We start from the raw sequence: 18318 nt of genomic DNA on the forward strand, positions 1-18318 counted from the left end.
GAAGGCTTATCATGTTTACTGAGCTCTATTCATGTGCAGCATGATGTCCACAGAGCTTGGTGTCTTCCTTCCCCTTGGTATCTTCCTCCTCCAGTAACAGTAACTTGCTCCCCTGCACTGCATTCAAGAGAAGAAATCCAAAGCTTGGCAACTCCCTCCTGTCCTCTGCTAGGCCTTGCTGCCCCACGCTGCATTTAATTTCAATGGGGCACAGCAGTGCAGAGAATGTAAGTGACGCATATGGTCTGTACAAAGGACCTGTTCAAAAAGGGTGGTCCTTAGTCTGGTCTGTACATAGTCTGTAATGTAATTTGTAAATTGGTAACAGACGAATCCGTGGTGTTGTATTTTTGAGGGGGGGGGGGGTGTCTTATCAATGAGATGGTCTGCTGGGGCAGTATCACTGTATATGAAATTGGTTCCAAAGGTGGACGTTCACTGTAATATAAAATGTTTTTATGAGGCCTATTGTTTATTTTTGACTCTTGCAGAGAATGGAGTATATCTGATTGGATGTCTCTAGAGCTCTATCTGCATCTAGCCAGAAAACATGCTGGTCACTAATAAGCTATTCCCACAGAGGAATACATTGAACCCATTATGTTTAGGGATTGCCATAATGGAAAATTTGAAGGCAATTAAAAATGGGCGTTACAAAGTTCCTTTCAAAATTCATAAGACCGATATTTCATTAGCAGTTGTTTTTGCTTTCTTTAAAATCTATTTAAATGAATTGTCTGCTAACATAAGCAGTAAAATATTTATTAGCAAGAAGAACCTGGACAGTAGACATGTAGGGCCTCATTCACAGAGTGCAGATTAAGGTCAGCATTTGTGTCCTGGGCACAGGCGGCACAATGATATTACCTGCTTCGGGCTGCTGACGGCACAGGCCAGAATAGGCCTCGGTTGCGCCGCTCGCTGCAGGATCTGGGTTAGGTGAAATGTGGCCGACCTGCGGACCGTATATCACGGACTGAACACGCTCGTGTGAATCCGACCTAACCGTAATAAATAAACCAAAGTGGGTACTATTTCCTATTATGGGGCTCAAAGGTAGTCATTATTACTGTGTGGGAACACAAAACGGCCCATTTTCCCCATGTGGGGGCATAGTGAAAAGAAAGAGTTACCTTCTATATATCTATTAGTCACATTAGCATATTTAGGAAAAGGCTCATAACTTTGCAAATATTAAATGCTTTTTAAAACAAATCACACTGTAGTTATCAGTATCATGGAGCCTATTAGATTAGTAAGGAGATAGGGAATTAATAAACTGGTGACAGCCTTTTTTTTTGTTTTTTTGTTTTTTTACCGTTCCAAATGAAATCATTAGAAATGGCATCAAAGGTTTTAAAAAATAAATATAATAATAATAATTTCGGCAACCAAATCGAAGAGATAAACTACTTTAACAGGTCATGTTACCATTTGACATGTGTTTTATATATATATATATATATATATATATATATATAGAAGAAGAAAATTTGCAGCACTCCAACATGAAAAAAGTGGTGGTTTATTCAATCCAAAACAACAGCAACGTTTCAATCCTACAATAGGATCTTTATCAAGCCTAGTGACACATCTACTCAGCAAGCTTATATATGGTTGAGACTCTTTTACATAATTGGCCTCATTATAAAACAATAAAGTGCAAAGTGTATGAAAGCATACATAATACATTGTGTACGGTATCATCATAAAAATAAACATGATACAGAAAATACAGAAGTGTGTATGTGACATCGTGAGTAACAGTACATAATAACAAAAACATTAAAAACAACTGATTACATCATAATCATTTATGCAGCAGTGGTGTAAAATCTATCGTCATATCGTCACTCACCAATCAGAACTTCAGATTTAACTAGTCAGTCATTGGTATATATATTCGTAAGAGTGTATTGCAGCAATCAGCTGCAGCCCTCGTGGTAATTGAAATTTGACACATCAGTGTAATCCCCCGAGGCGGAAGTGTATCATCATTCAGCAGCAGAGAGCATCGATCGCATCCATATGATGTAATGCGTGTCAATGCGTTCCACTGAACTGACCCGTATGTAACGGCATCATAGGTTGCTAAGCAACTGTTGTAACTCTGTTATGGATACCTATTGACAAGGCTATGTCAGTCAAAAAGTCAATAACTGTAAAAAATACAGGTATATTAATCAATGCTCCTCATGGTAAGTGATGGAGATATTGAGGATATCTAAAAGTAACTTTATATCGGCTTTTTAAAGACGATCCACACGTGGGTTCAAAGATCTCTGTTCACAATCAAGTATCCAGAACGATCTTGTTCCCAGAGTTATGAGACCACATAGCCACGTCTTCACGTGTCTAGGATGTCCCATTACCCTCCTACGTGTAACGGACCCATATTGTCACATCAGTGACATAATATCTCATAGAGCATAAGTCATAAAAAATATGTGAGAATCCTTCTCACTTTTCTTACAAAGACTTATAATATCTCTCTATCACTTTGAAACCTAATAGGAGACTAGAAACAATTCAACAAATAATAAACATATTTTATTGATACAATAAGACTTAATGAATTGCACACAGCCCCGTCAAATATCGTAGCACAGTAACATTGCTATTTGAAAAAAATCAATCAAAGAAGTTCCGAAGTTCTGTTGGGAGTGGTATTCCAATCTAAAAAAATACAAAACATAAAATTTTTAGTATTTATCAAACATTGACAGTAAATACGAAATATAGATATTGATGTTAATGTGTCAACGATCATCATACCGAAGAGGACATCTAAAGAACCCAAGGAAAAAGAGCATGAGGACATCATAAGGCTATTCTATCTACAACGAATTCTACATTAAGCCCACAAGGTTTTAAGGTGTTCAATAAAAATATCCATCTCAATTCTTTTTTGTGTAAAGCCAGATGGCGATCACCGCCAAATTGTGATGCAGGAACATGGTCCAGAATCATGAATGTTAGATCCCTTTCATTGTGACCATGTTCCGAAAAATGTTTAGCTACAGGTAAGTCAAGTTTCTTTTTACGTATAGAGAAACGATGATTGTTTAGACGAGTTTTAAAGGCACAGGTGGTTTCACCCACATATAGGAGGCCACAGGGACACCATAGCACATATATGACCCAGTCTGAGTCACAGGTGAAATTGTGTTTAATTTTAAACTGTTGTCCAGTCAATGGATGTCTAAAAAATTCACCTTTGCACATCAAGGCACAATTGACACATCTGTAACATGGAATATTGCCCGGTTTTAGTGGTTTAAAGATAGGTTGATCCATAACCACGATCTCATTATAAAACCTGCTGACAAAGGTGGAGCAATCGTGGTTATGGATTCAGATATGTACATGAGAGAATGTTATAGACAACTAGCAGATACCAATGTATATAGAGTACTAAAAAATGATCCTAGACAGGATATTACAAAAAGGATTACTTCACTTATCAAAACAGCATTAGAGGAAGACATAATTGATCAAATGCTATATAAATTCCTCATTATTGAATTTCCTGTTACTCCTTGCCTGTATATATTGCCAAAAATCCACAAAGATTTAATGAACCCTCCAGGTCGCCCAATTGTATCTGGCCGGGGTTCATTAATGAGCAATATCTCTATCTTTGTGGACAAAGTGCTGAGAAATTTTGCTATTAACTCCAAATCTTATATCAGGTACACCACTGATTTTCTACAAAAATTAAAATCTATAAAACTACCAGAGGGGTCTATTTTGGTCTCCTTTGATGTCACATCTCTTTATACCTCCATTGATCATAACAAGGGGCTTGATGCTGTACGACGTAAATTGATGACTGCAGACTATGACAATGCTACTTGTGAGTTTATTATGTCATTAGTGGAACTTATTTTGACATCTAACTATTTCTTATTTAAAGATAGTTATTACATTCAGTTAAAAGGAACGGCCATGGGGTCAAATATGGCTCCCACGTACGCCAATATTTTCATGGACAATATTGAGGAGATGTCGGTCTATGTATCCCACCACTTCTCACATGTTTTGAAGTGGTGGCGAGACATAGATGACATCTTCCTCATTTGGACGGACACTGCCACTACATTAATTGATTTTCACAGGTTTCTTAATTCAATAGATGATGATATCCAATTTACTATGATACACTCTATGGACAATATCCAATTCTTGGATGTTACTGTATCCATTGTGAACAATACAATTAGAACTAAAATGTACACTAAAGAGACCGATAGGAACACTTTGCTACGATTTGATAGTTGTCATCCGAGAAGTATGGTAAGGTCCTTGCCATACAGCCAAATGATTAGGGCCAAACGCAACACCGACAGACAGGAGGATCTTGATATATCTTTAGACACTATGATTGGTAACTTTCTACAAAGAGGTTACCCTAAATCATTACTGTGGACACATAGAAAGAAGATTGATAATGTAGCGAGGGACAGTTTGCTACAGTCTAAAAAACCGTCAGTACATGGAAAACGGAAACGTATTCCATTTATCTCAACTTATAATGACAAAAGTGGAGATATTTCCAGAATTATGAATAGACATTGGCCAATAATCAGTAATAGCTTTGGACACATAGATGTATTGAATAATGGTCCACTTATGTCTTATAGACGCTCACAAAATCTTCGAGATAGACTGGTAAAAACCAGAATGCCAGAACATAAGAAAACGACACAACCTATCTTTAAACCACTAAAACCGGGCAATATTCCATGTTACAGATGTGTCAATTGTGCCTTGATGTGCAAAGGTGAATTTTTTAGACATCCATTGACTGGACAACAGTTTAAAATTAAACACAATTTCACCTGTGACTCAGACTGGGTCATATATGTGCTATGGTGTCCCTGTGGCCTCCTATATGTGGGTGAAACCACCTGTGCCTTTAAAACTCGTCTAAACAATCATCGTTTCTCTATACGTAAAAAGAAACTTGACTTACCTGTAGCTAAACATTTTTCGGAACATGGTCACAATGAAAGGGATCTAACATTCATGATTCTGGACCATGTTCCTGCATCACAATTTGGCGGTGATCGCCATCTGGCTTTACACAAAAAAGAATTGAGATGGATATTTTTATTGAACACCTTAAAACCTTGTGGGCTTAATGTAGAATTCGTTGTAGATAGAATAGCCTTATGATGTCCTCATGCTCTTTTTCCTTGGGTTCTTTAGATGTCCTCTTCGGTATGATGATCGTTGACACATTAACATCAATATCTATATTTCGTATTTACTGTCAATGTTTGATAAATACTAAAAATTTTATGTTTTGTATTTTTTTAGATTGGAATACCACTCCCAACAGAACTTCGGAACTTCTTTGATTGATTTTTTTCAAATAGCAATGTTACTGTGCTACGATATTTGACGGGGCTGTGTGCAATTCATTAAGTCTTATTGTATCAATAAAATATGTTTATTATTTGTTGAATTGTTTCTAGTCTCCTATTAGGTTTCAAAGTGATAGAGAGATATTATAAGTCTTTGTAAGAAAAGTGAGAAGGATTCTCACATATTTTTTATGACTTATGCTCTATGAGATATTATGTCACTGATGTGACAATATGGGTCCGTTACACGTAGGAGGGTAATGGGACATCCTAGACACGTGAAGACGTGGCTATGTGGTCTCATAACTCTGGGAACAAGATCGTTCTGGATACTTGATTGTGAACAGAGATCTTTGAACCCACGTGTGGATCGTCTTTAAAAAGCCGATATAAAGTTACTTTTAGATATCCTCAATATCTCCATCACTTACCATGAGGAGCATTGATTAATATACCTGTATTTTTTACAGTTATTGACTTTTTGACTGACATAGCCTTGTCAATAGGTATCCATAACAGAGTTACAACAGTTGCTTAGCAACCTATGATGCCGTTACATACGGGTCAGTTCAGTGGAACGCATTGACACGCATTACATCATATGGATGCGATCGATGCTCTCTGCTGCTGAATGATGATACACTTCCGCCTCGGGGGATTACACTGATGTGTCAAATTTCAATTACCACGAGGGCTGCAGCTGATTGCTGCAATACACTCTTACGAATATATATACCAATGACTGACTAGTTAAATCTGAAGTTCTGATTGGTGAGTGACGATATGACGATAGATTTTACACCACTGCTGCATAAATGATTATGATGTAATCAGTTGTTTTTAATGTTTTTGTTATTATGTACTGTTACTCACGATGTCACATACACACTTCTGTATTTTCTGTATCATGTTTATTTTTATGATGATACCGTACACAATGTATTATGTATGCTTTCATACACTTTGCACTTTATTGTTTTATAATGAGGCCAATTATGTAAAAGAGTCTCAACCATATATAAGCTTGCTGAGTAGATGTGTCACTAGGCTTGATAAAGATCCTATTGTAGGATTGAAACGTTGCTGTTGTTTTGGATTGAATAAACCACCACTTTTTTCATGTTGGAGTGCTGCAAATTTTCTTCTTCTATATATTATTACACGTCCGAGGATCGGGACGTTTTGCTGGGCACCTGATCGATCATTCTTATGTGAGTGCTGCTGCCTTCTTGTTTGCTATATATATATATATCTATCAATGTTTGAAATGTAATTTTGGATTGTATCAGCCGATACTTTATTTCAGATTTTAATGGAAACGTTTATGTAAGGTGGCTTGTTTTGTTTGAGATTTCACCTCTTTCTTTGCAGAATATGGAATGACTTCATATGAAAAGCAGTTTTTAGAATTACAACAAAGACTGTTCCATGCAGAGCAAGAGAATCAGAAGCGATCGAGAGATCTAAGCACGGTTCTAGACGAGATTAAACGGGCAGTGGCAGAGAAGAGGAATGCATTTGAAAATCATACAGGTATCGTTGGACACAGTGGTTATAAAACTTATTGGGCAGGCTGAGAAGGTGAATATTGTTAGTAATGCACTCTTGTGCATGCTTCAGATACTGTATATGCATGGGTTTAGATTATGGTCGCTAAAATATTTCTCCATCTTAGATTCGTTATTAGACAGTTTTGACAGAAGGCTGCACATACTTTATAGTAGGTTCAGAGAATTTTAGGAGATGAGGTAATTTTTTTCGAATATGGGCACGGACTATGACCATTGGTGAGTCCCAGGCATTGCGATGTGCTGCTTGGGTAGGCTACAGTAGAAAAAGAAAGAAGTCCTGGTTCATAAACAGGTTTTTTTTCTTGTCCTTTTTTAAAAAAAAAAAAAATCTGATTTGAACTCTGTCCCCACGATAGGCTAACACAGCCTCTCTTACAGAGATCACTTTTCTGCTTGTGCTGTGTATACTGGGGACCGGGTCAGCAGTCGTCACAGGGCAGAACAATAACAGTGACCGGTAACCACAATATTCTAAACCTGGAGGTAGTAAACATAGCAACACAGCTCAGCCCCACCTACCCCTCCCTGCAGAGTTTCGTCTGTACAGGTCAAAGCATGCTCACAACATTTTCCCATGTAAAATTAAAGGGGTTTTCTAGTACCTAAAAATTGTTGGCCTATTCTCCGGATAGGCCATCAATAGCTAATCAGCTGTTTTGAAGGGGTTGCGGCGCTCGTACAAGTGCTGCTTCCCCTTCTTTTCTACTTGCTCACTGTGAATACTCGACACACATGTAGCGGCGATTCACAGGTATTGCTGTGAGAACCTGTGAATCGCTGCTACATCTGTGTCGACGATTCACAGTGAGCAGGTAGAAATAAAGAGGAGGCGGCACTCTTATGACCGCAGCACCCCCTTCAAAACCGCTTATTGGGGGTCCCGGGAATCAGACTTCGACCGATCAGCTATTGATGGCCTATCCTGGGGATAGGCCATAAATTTTTAGGGACTGCAAATCCCTTTAATGAGAGGTTTTCTGACTTAGGATTCTTAACCACTTGCCTACTGCTGAAAGACTATATACATCCCAGCAGTAGACAGTTAGGCCCTAGTCACACCACAGGGATTCTCTGCCTACAGGGGGTCTGTGTGGCACTGCCTACATGTGGGGGTCTGTGTGGCACTGCCTACATGTGGGGGTCTGTGTGGCACTGCCTACATGTGGGGGTCTGTGTGGCACTGCCTACATGTGGGGGTCTGTGTGGCACTGCCTACATGTGAGGGTCTGTGTGGCACTGCCTACATGTGGGGGTCTGTGTGGCACTGCCTACATGTGGGGGTCTGTGTGGCACTGCCTACATGTGGGGGTCTGTGTGGCACTGCCTACATGTGGGGGTCTGTGTGGCACTGCCTACATGTGGGGGTCTGTGTGGCACTGCCTACATGTGGGGGTCTGTGTGGCACTGCCTACATGTGGGGGTCTGTGTGGCACTGCCTACATGCGGGGGTCTGTGTGGCACTGCCTACATGCGGGGGTCTGTGTGGCACTGCCTACATGCGGGGGTCTGTGTGGCACTGCCTACATGCGGGGGTCTGTGTGGCACTGCCTACATGCGGGGGTCTGTGTGGCACTGCCTACATGCGGGGGTCTGTGTGGCACTGCCTACATGCGGGGGTCTGTGTGGCACTGCCTACATGCGGGGGTCTGTGTGGCACTGCCTGCAAGGGAGGGGGTCTGTGTGGCACTGCCTGCAAGGGAGGGGGTCTGTGTGGCACTACCTGCAGGGGAGGGGTCTGTGTGGCACTACCTGCAGGGGAGGGGTCTGTGTGGCACTACCTGCAAGGGAGGGGTCTGTGTGGCACTACCTGCAAGGGAGGGGTCTGTGTGGCACTACCTGCAAGGGAGGGGTCTGTGTGGCACTACCTGCAAGGGAGGGGTCTGTGTGGCACTACCTGCAAGGGAGGGGTCTGTGTGGCACTACCTGCAAGGGAGGGGTCTGTGTGGCACTACCTGCAAGGGAGGGGTCTGTGTGGCACTACCTGCAAGGGAGGGGTCTGTGTGGCACTACCTGCAAGGGAGGGGTCTGTGTGGCACTACCTGCAAGGGAGGGGTCTGTGTGGCCCTACCTGCAAAGGAGGGGTCTGTGTGGCCCTACCTGCAAGGGAGGGGTCTGTGTGGCCCTACCTGCAAGGGAGGGGTCTGTGTGGCCCTACCTGCAAGGGAGGGGTCTGTGTGGCCCTACCTGCAAGGGAGGGGTCTGTGTGGCCCTACCTGCAAGGGAGGGGTCTGTGTGGCCCTACCTGCAAGGGAGGGGTCTGTGTGGCCCTACCTGCAAGGGAGGGGTCTGTGTGGCCCTACCTGCAAGGGAGGGGTCTGTGTGGCCCTACCTGCAAGGGAGGGGTCTGCGTGGCCCTACCTGCAAGGGAGGGGTCTGCGTGGCCCTACCTGCAAGGGAGGGGTCTGCGTGGCCCTACCTGCAAGGGAGGGGTCTGCGTGGCCCTACCTGCAAGGGAGGGGTCTGCGTGGCCCTACCTGCAAGGGAGGGGTCTGCGTGGCCCTACCTGCAAGGGAGGGGTCTGCGTGGCCCTACCTGCAAGGGAGGGGTCTGCGTGGCACTACCTACAGGGGGCTGTGGCAGAAAATTTACAAATGAAATGCATCCGTCTTTAAAACGGACAGGGAAAAAAACTGATGCAAAACGGGTCAAAATTGGCCTTTAAAAAATGGAAATACTTCCCGGAACGGATTCAGAACGGCCAAGAAAAACGGACCAAAATGTCAGTTTTTAATCGGCCGACACTCGGACCCTGTCATGTGAATAGTGCCTTAACTGTGAGCCGCCGTATATTAACGGCAGCTTTTTTAACGATCTGCTGGGGGCTCTGCAGATACTTGTGACCGCGCTGTTACTATACAGCAACAGAAACAGGGAAGACATTGAAATACTGCTATGGCACTTCTACTTCATTAACCTCTTAGATGTCGCTGTCAATAGCGACTGCGGCATCTAGGTGGTTGTACAGAGGGAGCTGGGATGCCGATGGGTTGCAATAGCATGCCAGGGGCCCAACATAGGCCCGCAGGCCTGCCATAGCTATCTATATGTCTATTAGAGCTTGCCAAAGGCACCACCTGATAGACTGTTTATTACGTATAGTCAATATTGCTGTGTATAATCAAAGTACATCAAAGCATAATGAAAGCGATCACTAGATTGCATTGTGAAGACCCCTAGTGGGAATGAAAACGTAAACTTTATTCTTTGAATAAATTATCTACATACGGATATATAGACGAAATAATGTTATCGCTCTTGGAATGCAGCAACATACAAACTATTTTTTTTTACAATGAAATCTGCTTTGATTTTGCAAGAAACCTTTGTGCTGCACGGTTATCAGCGTGAATTTAAAATGTGAAAAACAATAGCGGCATTGCTTTTTCCTTTTTTCCATTCCCTTCCAAAATGTTGTTAAAAGTTAATCCATAACTAAAATGTACCCCAAGCTGGTGCTATTGAAAAGTACAACCCCTCACATTAAAAAAAACAAGCTTTCCTACATCTGTCGATGGAAATATAAAAAAAGAGGCTTGGTAATGAAGGGGGATAAACACTCCGGTAATGAAGTGGTTAATCAAATCTCTGCAGCTATTGCTGCAAATCCGAGGAAAATGGCTTCCCCAAAACTCATTTAAAAAATAGATTAAAAGTTAAACTATCAGAAAATAAAAACAGATTTTCAAAACGTTTCAGTATATATTTTAGTAGAAAAAAATATATGAGGGTGATAAATTGTCTTAAAATATACACAGTGGTCTTGGTAACTGAAAGTCTTAAAATAAATATTCTGCTAAACACATTTTGAGAATATTGTGTGAGACCGTTTTTGTCATACTTTTATTTTTATTTTTTTTCTTGTCCATGCAGTTGAGGAGATAAAATGGAAAGTGTTGAATATGACCAGCGAACTCCCATTGCAATTTACAAACCTATACATGTTTCTGCCCCATTTGTTGGGGCATGAAGACAGCCTGCACCCAAATCTGCTTTATGGACATGGAAAGACAGGAGGTAAGAGTTTCTATTTATGACTTTTTGTGGATTGGTACATTTTTATGTGTTTAAACAAAAATATAGGATTGAATGTGCAATGGAATTGTCTTAAAGTGTAGCTAAACGTTTGACAAACTTCTGACATGTCATAGTGACATGTCAGAAGTTTTGATTGGTGGGGGTCCGAGCACTGAGACCCTCACCAATCGCTAGAACGAAGCAGCTGAAGCGCTCGTGTGAGCGCTCAGCCGCTTTGTGTCTGTTCGGCTTTCTGACATTTGAAATGTATTTTCAAGTATTATTTAGGTCTTAGTTTTCCTACTGTATTGTGTACCATAGTTGCTTTAACCACTTAATGACCGCCAATACGCCTTTTCACGGCGGCCGTTAAGGGTACTTATTCCAGAGTGCCGCCTTTTCACGGCGCTCTGACTTAAGCCCGGCACGGGTGTCCATGCTGGCTGAAGCGGGTATCTGGCGGTCTAAAGACAGCCAGACACCTGCACTAACGGGTGGGATCGATTTTTTTTTTTTTTTTTTTTTTTTTTTTTTTTTTTTTTTTTTTTTTTTTTTTTTTTTTTAACCTCGATCTCACCCGTTTAACCCCTTACATGCGGCGCTCAATAGCGAGCACCACATCCAAGTGGTTTTGGAAGGAGGGAGCTCCCTCTCTCAACCCATCGGCACCCTGCGATTGCAATCTGAGGGCGCCAATGGTTTCTATGGCAGCCGGGGGCCTAACAAAGGCCCCCAGGCCTGCCTGTAGTGGATGTCTGCTAAGCCATGCCTTAGGCATGACCTAGCAGGTGCCTGTCAGTTTTACACTGACAGGCAATAATGTATTATAAAAGCGATCAGAAGATCGCATAGTGAAGTCCCCTAGTGGGACTAGAAATAAAGTTATCAAAAAGTTTAACAAAGTTAATAATAAATAACTAAAAATCCCAAATAAAAAAAAATGAAAAACCCACTTTTTCCCTTATAAAATACTTCAATTTTTTGTTTTTTTTATATTAATTACCTATAAAGTGATTATGTTCTTTAACCCACACGGTGAACGCCTTAAAAATAAAATTAACAATGCCAGAATTTGCTGTTTTCTGTTCGTCATGCATTAAAAAAAATGTAATCAAAAAGTCACATGTACTCCAAAATGGTACCAAAAAAAACTAGAAGTCGTCCCGTAAAAAACAAGCCCTCATACAGGTGCATCGGCATAAAAATAAAACAATTATGGCTCTTAACCCCTTAATGATCGCACCTGAAAAAGTCTTAATGACCAGCTACATTTATTAGTTTTTGCCTCTGCATTTCAGTAGCCATAACTTTTTTTTTTTTTTTTCCGTTGAAGTGGCCGTATGAGGCCTTTGGGGATAGAAAAATAATATTTTTACGGTGTGAATATAAGAAAAAGCGATTCTCAGCATGGTTTATCTTGTTCATTTTTTTATCCGTTTCACGCTAAATAACCAGTTAGATTAATTCTTCAGGTTATTACGGTCATTTAGATACCTTATATGTGTAGCTTTTTGTTTTTATTTAGTGTAGGGGCAATAAAATGACTTTTTTTTTTTTTGGACTTTATTATTTTTATTTTTTTAATCCCATTAAGGTATAACTTCATTTATAACTTTTATTTTTTACTTGTAATGTATTAGCATACTCCTGTATTAGCATACTCCATAGTGTGCCCTAACAGCAGGCAAACTGAACAGACACCCCAGGGCTGTCTGTTCAGTTTGCCTGCTGTTAGGGCACACTATGTGCTGCCGTAACAGCAGCCTGCGTCATAGAGACACAGTGTAATGTATTCGCATACAAGAGTATGCTAATACATTATAAGTAAAAAAGAAAGTTATAAATAGTTATCCCTTAATGAGATTTTAAAAAAAAAGTAACAAAAATATAAATAAATAAAAGTCCCAAAAAAAGTAATTATTTTGCATAAAATATATTTTATTGCCCCTACATTAAATAAAAACAAAAAACCTATACGTATTAGGTTTCTAAATGACCCTTAACCCCTTAAGGACGCAGCCTTGTTTTGGCCTTAAAGAGGCTCTGTCACCAGATTTTCAAACCCCTATCTCCTATTGCAGCAGATCGGCGCTGCAATGTAGATAACACTAACGTTTTTTGTTTTTTTTTTTTAAAACGAGCAACGTGTTTTTACTTTTGACCAAGTGGGTGTTGTAAAGAAGTGTATGAGGCTGACCAATCAGTGACATACACTTCTCATTGTTCCAGCCCAGCTTCTTTCACTGCACAATCTCACTGTGCTGTGTATCATACAACACCCACTTGGTCAAAAGTAAAAACACGCCCAGTTGGGCATTAAGAAACTAAATCTAAAATTGCTCATAACTTGCTCAAAAATGATCGTTTTTCAAAATAAAAACCACTGTTGTTATCTACATTACAGCGCCGATCAGATTATGTAGGAGATAGGGCACTTATAATCTGGTGACAGAGCCTCTTTAAGTACAACTGGGCGTGTTTACAGTTATGTCCAAGTGGGCGTGTATTATGTTCGTTACATCTGGGTGTGTTTACTTGTTTTACTAGCTGGGCGTTGTGAATAGAAGTGAATGATGCTGACGAACCAGCATCATCCACTTCTCATTGTTACCACCCAGCTTCTGGCAGTTCAGACACACAGCGTGTCCTCGCTCATCCGACGCGATGAAGTTCCTGTGGGAGGAAGTGAGTGACGTCACAGCGTGATCTCGCGAGGACACGCTGTGTCTGTGCACTGCCAGAAGCTGGGTGGTAATGAAGAGAAGTGGATGATGCGGATTCGTCAGCATCATACACTTCCATTCACAACGCCCAGATGTACGAACATAATACACGCCCACTTGGACATAACTTTAAACACGCCCAGTTGTACTTAAGAAAGGCTCATTTGCATAAATATTAAAATGGTCATAACTTTGCCAAAAATGCTCGTTTTTGAAAGAAAAAAAACGTTAGTTATCTACATTGCAGCGCCGATCTGCTGCAATAGGAGATAGGGGTTTGAAAATCTGGTGACAGAGCCTCTTTAAGGCTCAGAGCCCATTTTTGAAATCTGACATATTTCACTTTGTGGTAATAACTTTGGAATGCTTAAACCTATCAAAGCGATTCTGAGATTGTTTTCTCGTGACACATTGGGCTTTATGTTAGTGGTAAAATTTGTTCGATATATTCAGTGTTTATTTGTGAAAACTGCAAAATTTAGAGAAAATGTTGAAAAAAATTGCATTTTTCTGAATTTAAATACATCTGATGGTAAAACTGATGGTTATACCACCCAAAATAGTTACTAGTTCACATTTCCCATATGTCTACATTAGATTGTCATAATTTTTTGAACATTCTTTTAATTTTCTTGGACGTTACAAGACTTCGAACCTAAACAGCAATTTCTCATATTTTTAAGAAAATTTCAAAAGCCTCTTTTTTTTTTTTTTAAGGTACCTGTTCAGTTCTGAAGTGGCTTTGAGGGGCCTATGTATTAGAAACCCCCATAAACACCCCATTTTAAAAACTAGACCCCTCAAAGTATTCAAAACAGCATTTAGAAAGTTTTTTAAACCTTTTAGGCATTTCACAGGAATTAAAGCAAAGTGGTGGTGAAATGTGCAAATTTCATTTTTGTTGCTGAATTTCAATTTTATTCAATTTTTTTCTGTAACACACAAGGTTTTACTAGAGAAACACTACTAAATATGTATTGTCCAGATTCTGCAGTTTTTAGAAATGTCCCACATGTGGCTCTAGTGTGCTCGTGGACTAAAACACAAGCCCCAGAAGCAAAGAAGCACCTAGTGCATTTTGGGGCCTCTTTTTTTTATTAGAATTTTATTTTAGGCAGCATGCCAGGTTTGAAGAAATCTTGAGGTGCCAAAACAGTAGGAATACCCCCAAAGTGACCCCATTTTGGAAACTGCATCCCTCAAGGAATTCATGTATGGTTGTTGTTACCATTTTGATCACACAGTTTTTTTTCACAGCACGTATTTGAATTGGGCTGTGAAATTTTAAAAATGTTTTTTTTTTCCAATAAGATGTCATTTTTTATCAAAATTTCTTATTTTCACAAGAAATAAAATAACCCATTTTGTTGCCCAATTTGCGGCAATACCCCATTTGTGGTGATAAGCTGCCGTTTGGGCCGATGGGAGGGCTCAGAAGGAAAAGAGCGCTATGTGTTCTTTGGAGTCCAGATTTTGCTGGATTGGTTTTCAGGTGCCATGTCGCATTTGTAGAGCCCCAGAAGTATCAAAGCAATGGAAACCCACCAGAAGTGACCCCATTTTGGAAACTACACCCCTTAAGGCATTCATCTAGAGGTGTAGTGAGCATTTTGATCCCACAGGTATTGTCTAAAAGGTAATGCGTAGCAGATGGTGCAGTGTGAGATTTGCAATTTTCTATATATGTATGCCATTTCAGTGTCCAATATATTGTGCCCAGCATGCGCCACCGGAGATATACACCCTATAAATTGTAATGTGAGTTCTTCTGGGTACGGCACTACCCTACATATGGCTGTTTTCTGCTGCCTGGGCACACGGCAGGGCTTAGAAGGGAAGGACCACCATTTGGCCTACTGGAGCTTTTCTGGTGCGAAGTCGTGAATTTAGAAGCCCCTAAGGTACCAGTAGAGTTGAAACCCCCAAGAAGTGACCCCATTTTAAAATCTACACCCCTTAAGGCATTCATCTAGAGGTGTAGTGAGCATTTTGATCCCACAGGTATTGTATAAAAGATAATGCGCCACAGATGGTGCAGTGTGGGATTTGCAATTTTCTATACATATATGCCATTTCAGTGTCCAATATATTGAACCCTCCATTTAAAATGTACCAAGGACTCCTCAATAGAAATACATGTCTCGGGGGTGTATGCTTGGGAAAACCGGGCACTGAAATGGCCTAATAGGGATCTCCGTTTATACAAACTGTCAAAACTGGGGTAATCTCGGGGTGGGCAATGCTCATTATCAGTATAATGTAAGAAGTGAAGTATTGCCTAATTTTTTTTTTTTTAGGTTCCAGTTCAGTTCTGAAGCTGCTTTGAGGGGCCTATATATTAGACTCCCCCATCAAACACCCCATTTTAGAAACTAGACCTCTCAAAGTATTCACAACAGCATTTAGAAAGTTTATTAACCCTTTAGGAGTTTCACAGGAATTTAGAGCAAAGTAGAGGTGAAATTTACATATTTATTTTTTTTTGTCAGAAAATCCTTTTTATACCTTTTTTATTTTTTTCTGTAAAACAGAAGATTTTACCAGAGAAACGCAACTCAATACTTATTGCTCAGATTCTGCAGTTTTGAGAAATATCCCACATGTGGCCCTAGTGCGGTAATGGACTGAAGCATCGGCCTCCGAAGCAAAGGAGCACCTAGAGGATTTTGATGCCTCCTTTTTATTAGGCACCATGTCCGGTTTGAGGAGGTCGTGTGGTACCAAAACGGTGGAAACCCCCCAAAAGTGACCCTATTTTGGAAACTAGACCCCTTGAGGAATTTATTGTAGTTTTTCATGGGGTGCATGCGACTTTTTTATTCTAAATTTAAGTGGCGTGGTGACTAAAAAACAGCAATTCTACTATTGTTTTTTATTCTATTTTTTTTACAGCGTTCACCATGCGCTATAAATGACATTCACTTTATTCTGCGGGGCGATACGATTACGGCAATACAATATGTTTATAGTTTTTTTTATGTCTTGGCGTTTGCAGAATAAAATACTTTTTGTAAAAAATCATTTACTTTTTGTGTTCCCTTATTCCAAGAGCCAGAACTTTTTTTATTTTTCCATCAATAAAGCCGTGCGAGGACTTTGTTTTTTGCGTAACGAACTGTAGTTTCGATCAGTACAATTTTTAGGTACATGCGACTTTTTTTTATCTCTTTTTATTCAATTTTTTGGGAGGTGAAGTGACCAAAAAATTGTGATTCTGGTATGCTTTGTAGTTTTCTTTTATGGCGTTCACCGCGTGGGATAAATAACGAAATAATTTTGTAGTTCAGGCCGTTACGGACGCGGCGATACCAATTATGTATAGTTTATTTGTTTATTTTTATTCATAATAAAGGACTGATAAGGGAAAAAGAGGGATTTTTACTTTTTTATTACTTTTAAAACTTTTATTTTCTTATTTTTACACAACTTTTTTTTACTTTTTTACTTTGTCCCACTAGGGGACTTGAGGGCAGGAGGCTCTGACCGATATTCTAATACACTGCACTACAATCGTAGTGCAGTGTATTAGATCTGTCTGCTACTCACTGACAGCAAGCATAGTTGTTCCTGACTTTGTCAGGACCCACTAGGCTTCCGTAGATGGCATAGCCGGATGCCATTGTTAGGCGTCCGGTTGCCATAGCCACCATTGCCGGCCGCAATCGTGTAGCAGGCCGACGATGGTAGCTTAACCCCTAAAAACCCGCGACCGCTATTGAACGCGGCTTTTAAGGGATTAATCAGCGGGGACACAGCGATTGGTCCCCGCTATAGGAGCTGCGGCAACTTCTGTACGAGACAGCAGCTGTCACAGCTCCTGCAGGTGACGGGAAGTCGGCCGAAATGGCTGTTACTCCCGTGACTATTAGGTCATGGAGCGAGAACGATACAGCTACCATGACCTAATAGTACGTCCAGGAGCGGGAAGGGGTTAATAACATGAAGAATTAATCAATAACAGGTTATTTAGCGTGAAACGTGAAGGGGATAAAAATAATAAACAAGGAAAACTATGCCAATGATCGCTTTTTCCTATATACACGCTGTAAAAATAATAATTTTTTTCTACCCCCAAACTGTGAAAAAAAATAATACAATTTCTCTCGCATAAAACAAGGCCTCATACGGCCACGTCCATGAAAAAATAAAGTTATGACTGCTGAAAGGCAGAGAGGTAAAAACGAAAAATTTAGCTGGTGATTAAGGGTTTAAACTTAAGGGATATTTTTTTTTATCTCTATCCTACATTAAAGGGGTTGTCTCATGAAGACTACCGCTTTTAAAAAATGAGCTGGTACAGCGATCAGCCGATTGCTGCCATCTCCACCAGAGGATTGACTTCTCATCAACAGGGTGCTAAATGACGGTGCAACATAGGAGCAGTGTGCCAGTCTCTTCCCCCAGTGCAGCATTCACCAGTTTTTATTGTCTGGGCGGATGCTCTGTTGATGAATGTGCTGAAGGCAGAAAGAACTACACCAGGTCGGACCTGAAATGCTCAGAACTAAGGGCCAGTTCACATCAGCGTTGGCTTTCCCTTCAGGGGTTCCGTCTGAGGTTTCCGTCGGGTGAACCCCTCAACTGATATGAATGGTGATGCAAACGTAAGCTAAGGTTTCCGTTTGACTTTCAGTGGAGCGG

At 40.5% G+C, this 18318-nt stretch overlaps 1 protein-coding gene across 1 annotated transcript in view; it reads left to right on the forward strand.

The window, feature by feature from the left end:
• Positions 1 to 18318, forward strand: part of MGAT4D (MGAT4 family member D) — a 153034-nt gene that overhangs the window by 45002 nt on the left and 89714 nt on the right. The window contains exons 2-3 of the mRNA XM_075860422.1: positions 6741 to 6902; positions 10811 to 10954. Coding sequence (XP_075716537.1) covers positions 6741 to 6902; positions 10811 to 10954 — 306 coding nt within the window. The remainder of the gene's footprint in view (positions 1 to 6740; positions 6903 to 10810; positions 10955 to 18318) is intronic.

This window comes from Rhinoderma darwinii, chromosome 1, assembly GCF_050947455.1.
Source record: "Rhinoderma darwinii isolate aRhiDar2 chromosome 1, aRhiDar2.hap1, whole genome shotgun sequence".
Classification (NCBI taxonomy): Eukaryota; Metazoa; Chordata; class Amphibia; order Anura; family Rhinodermatidae; genus Rhinoderma; species Rhinoderma darwinii.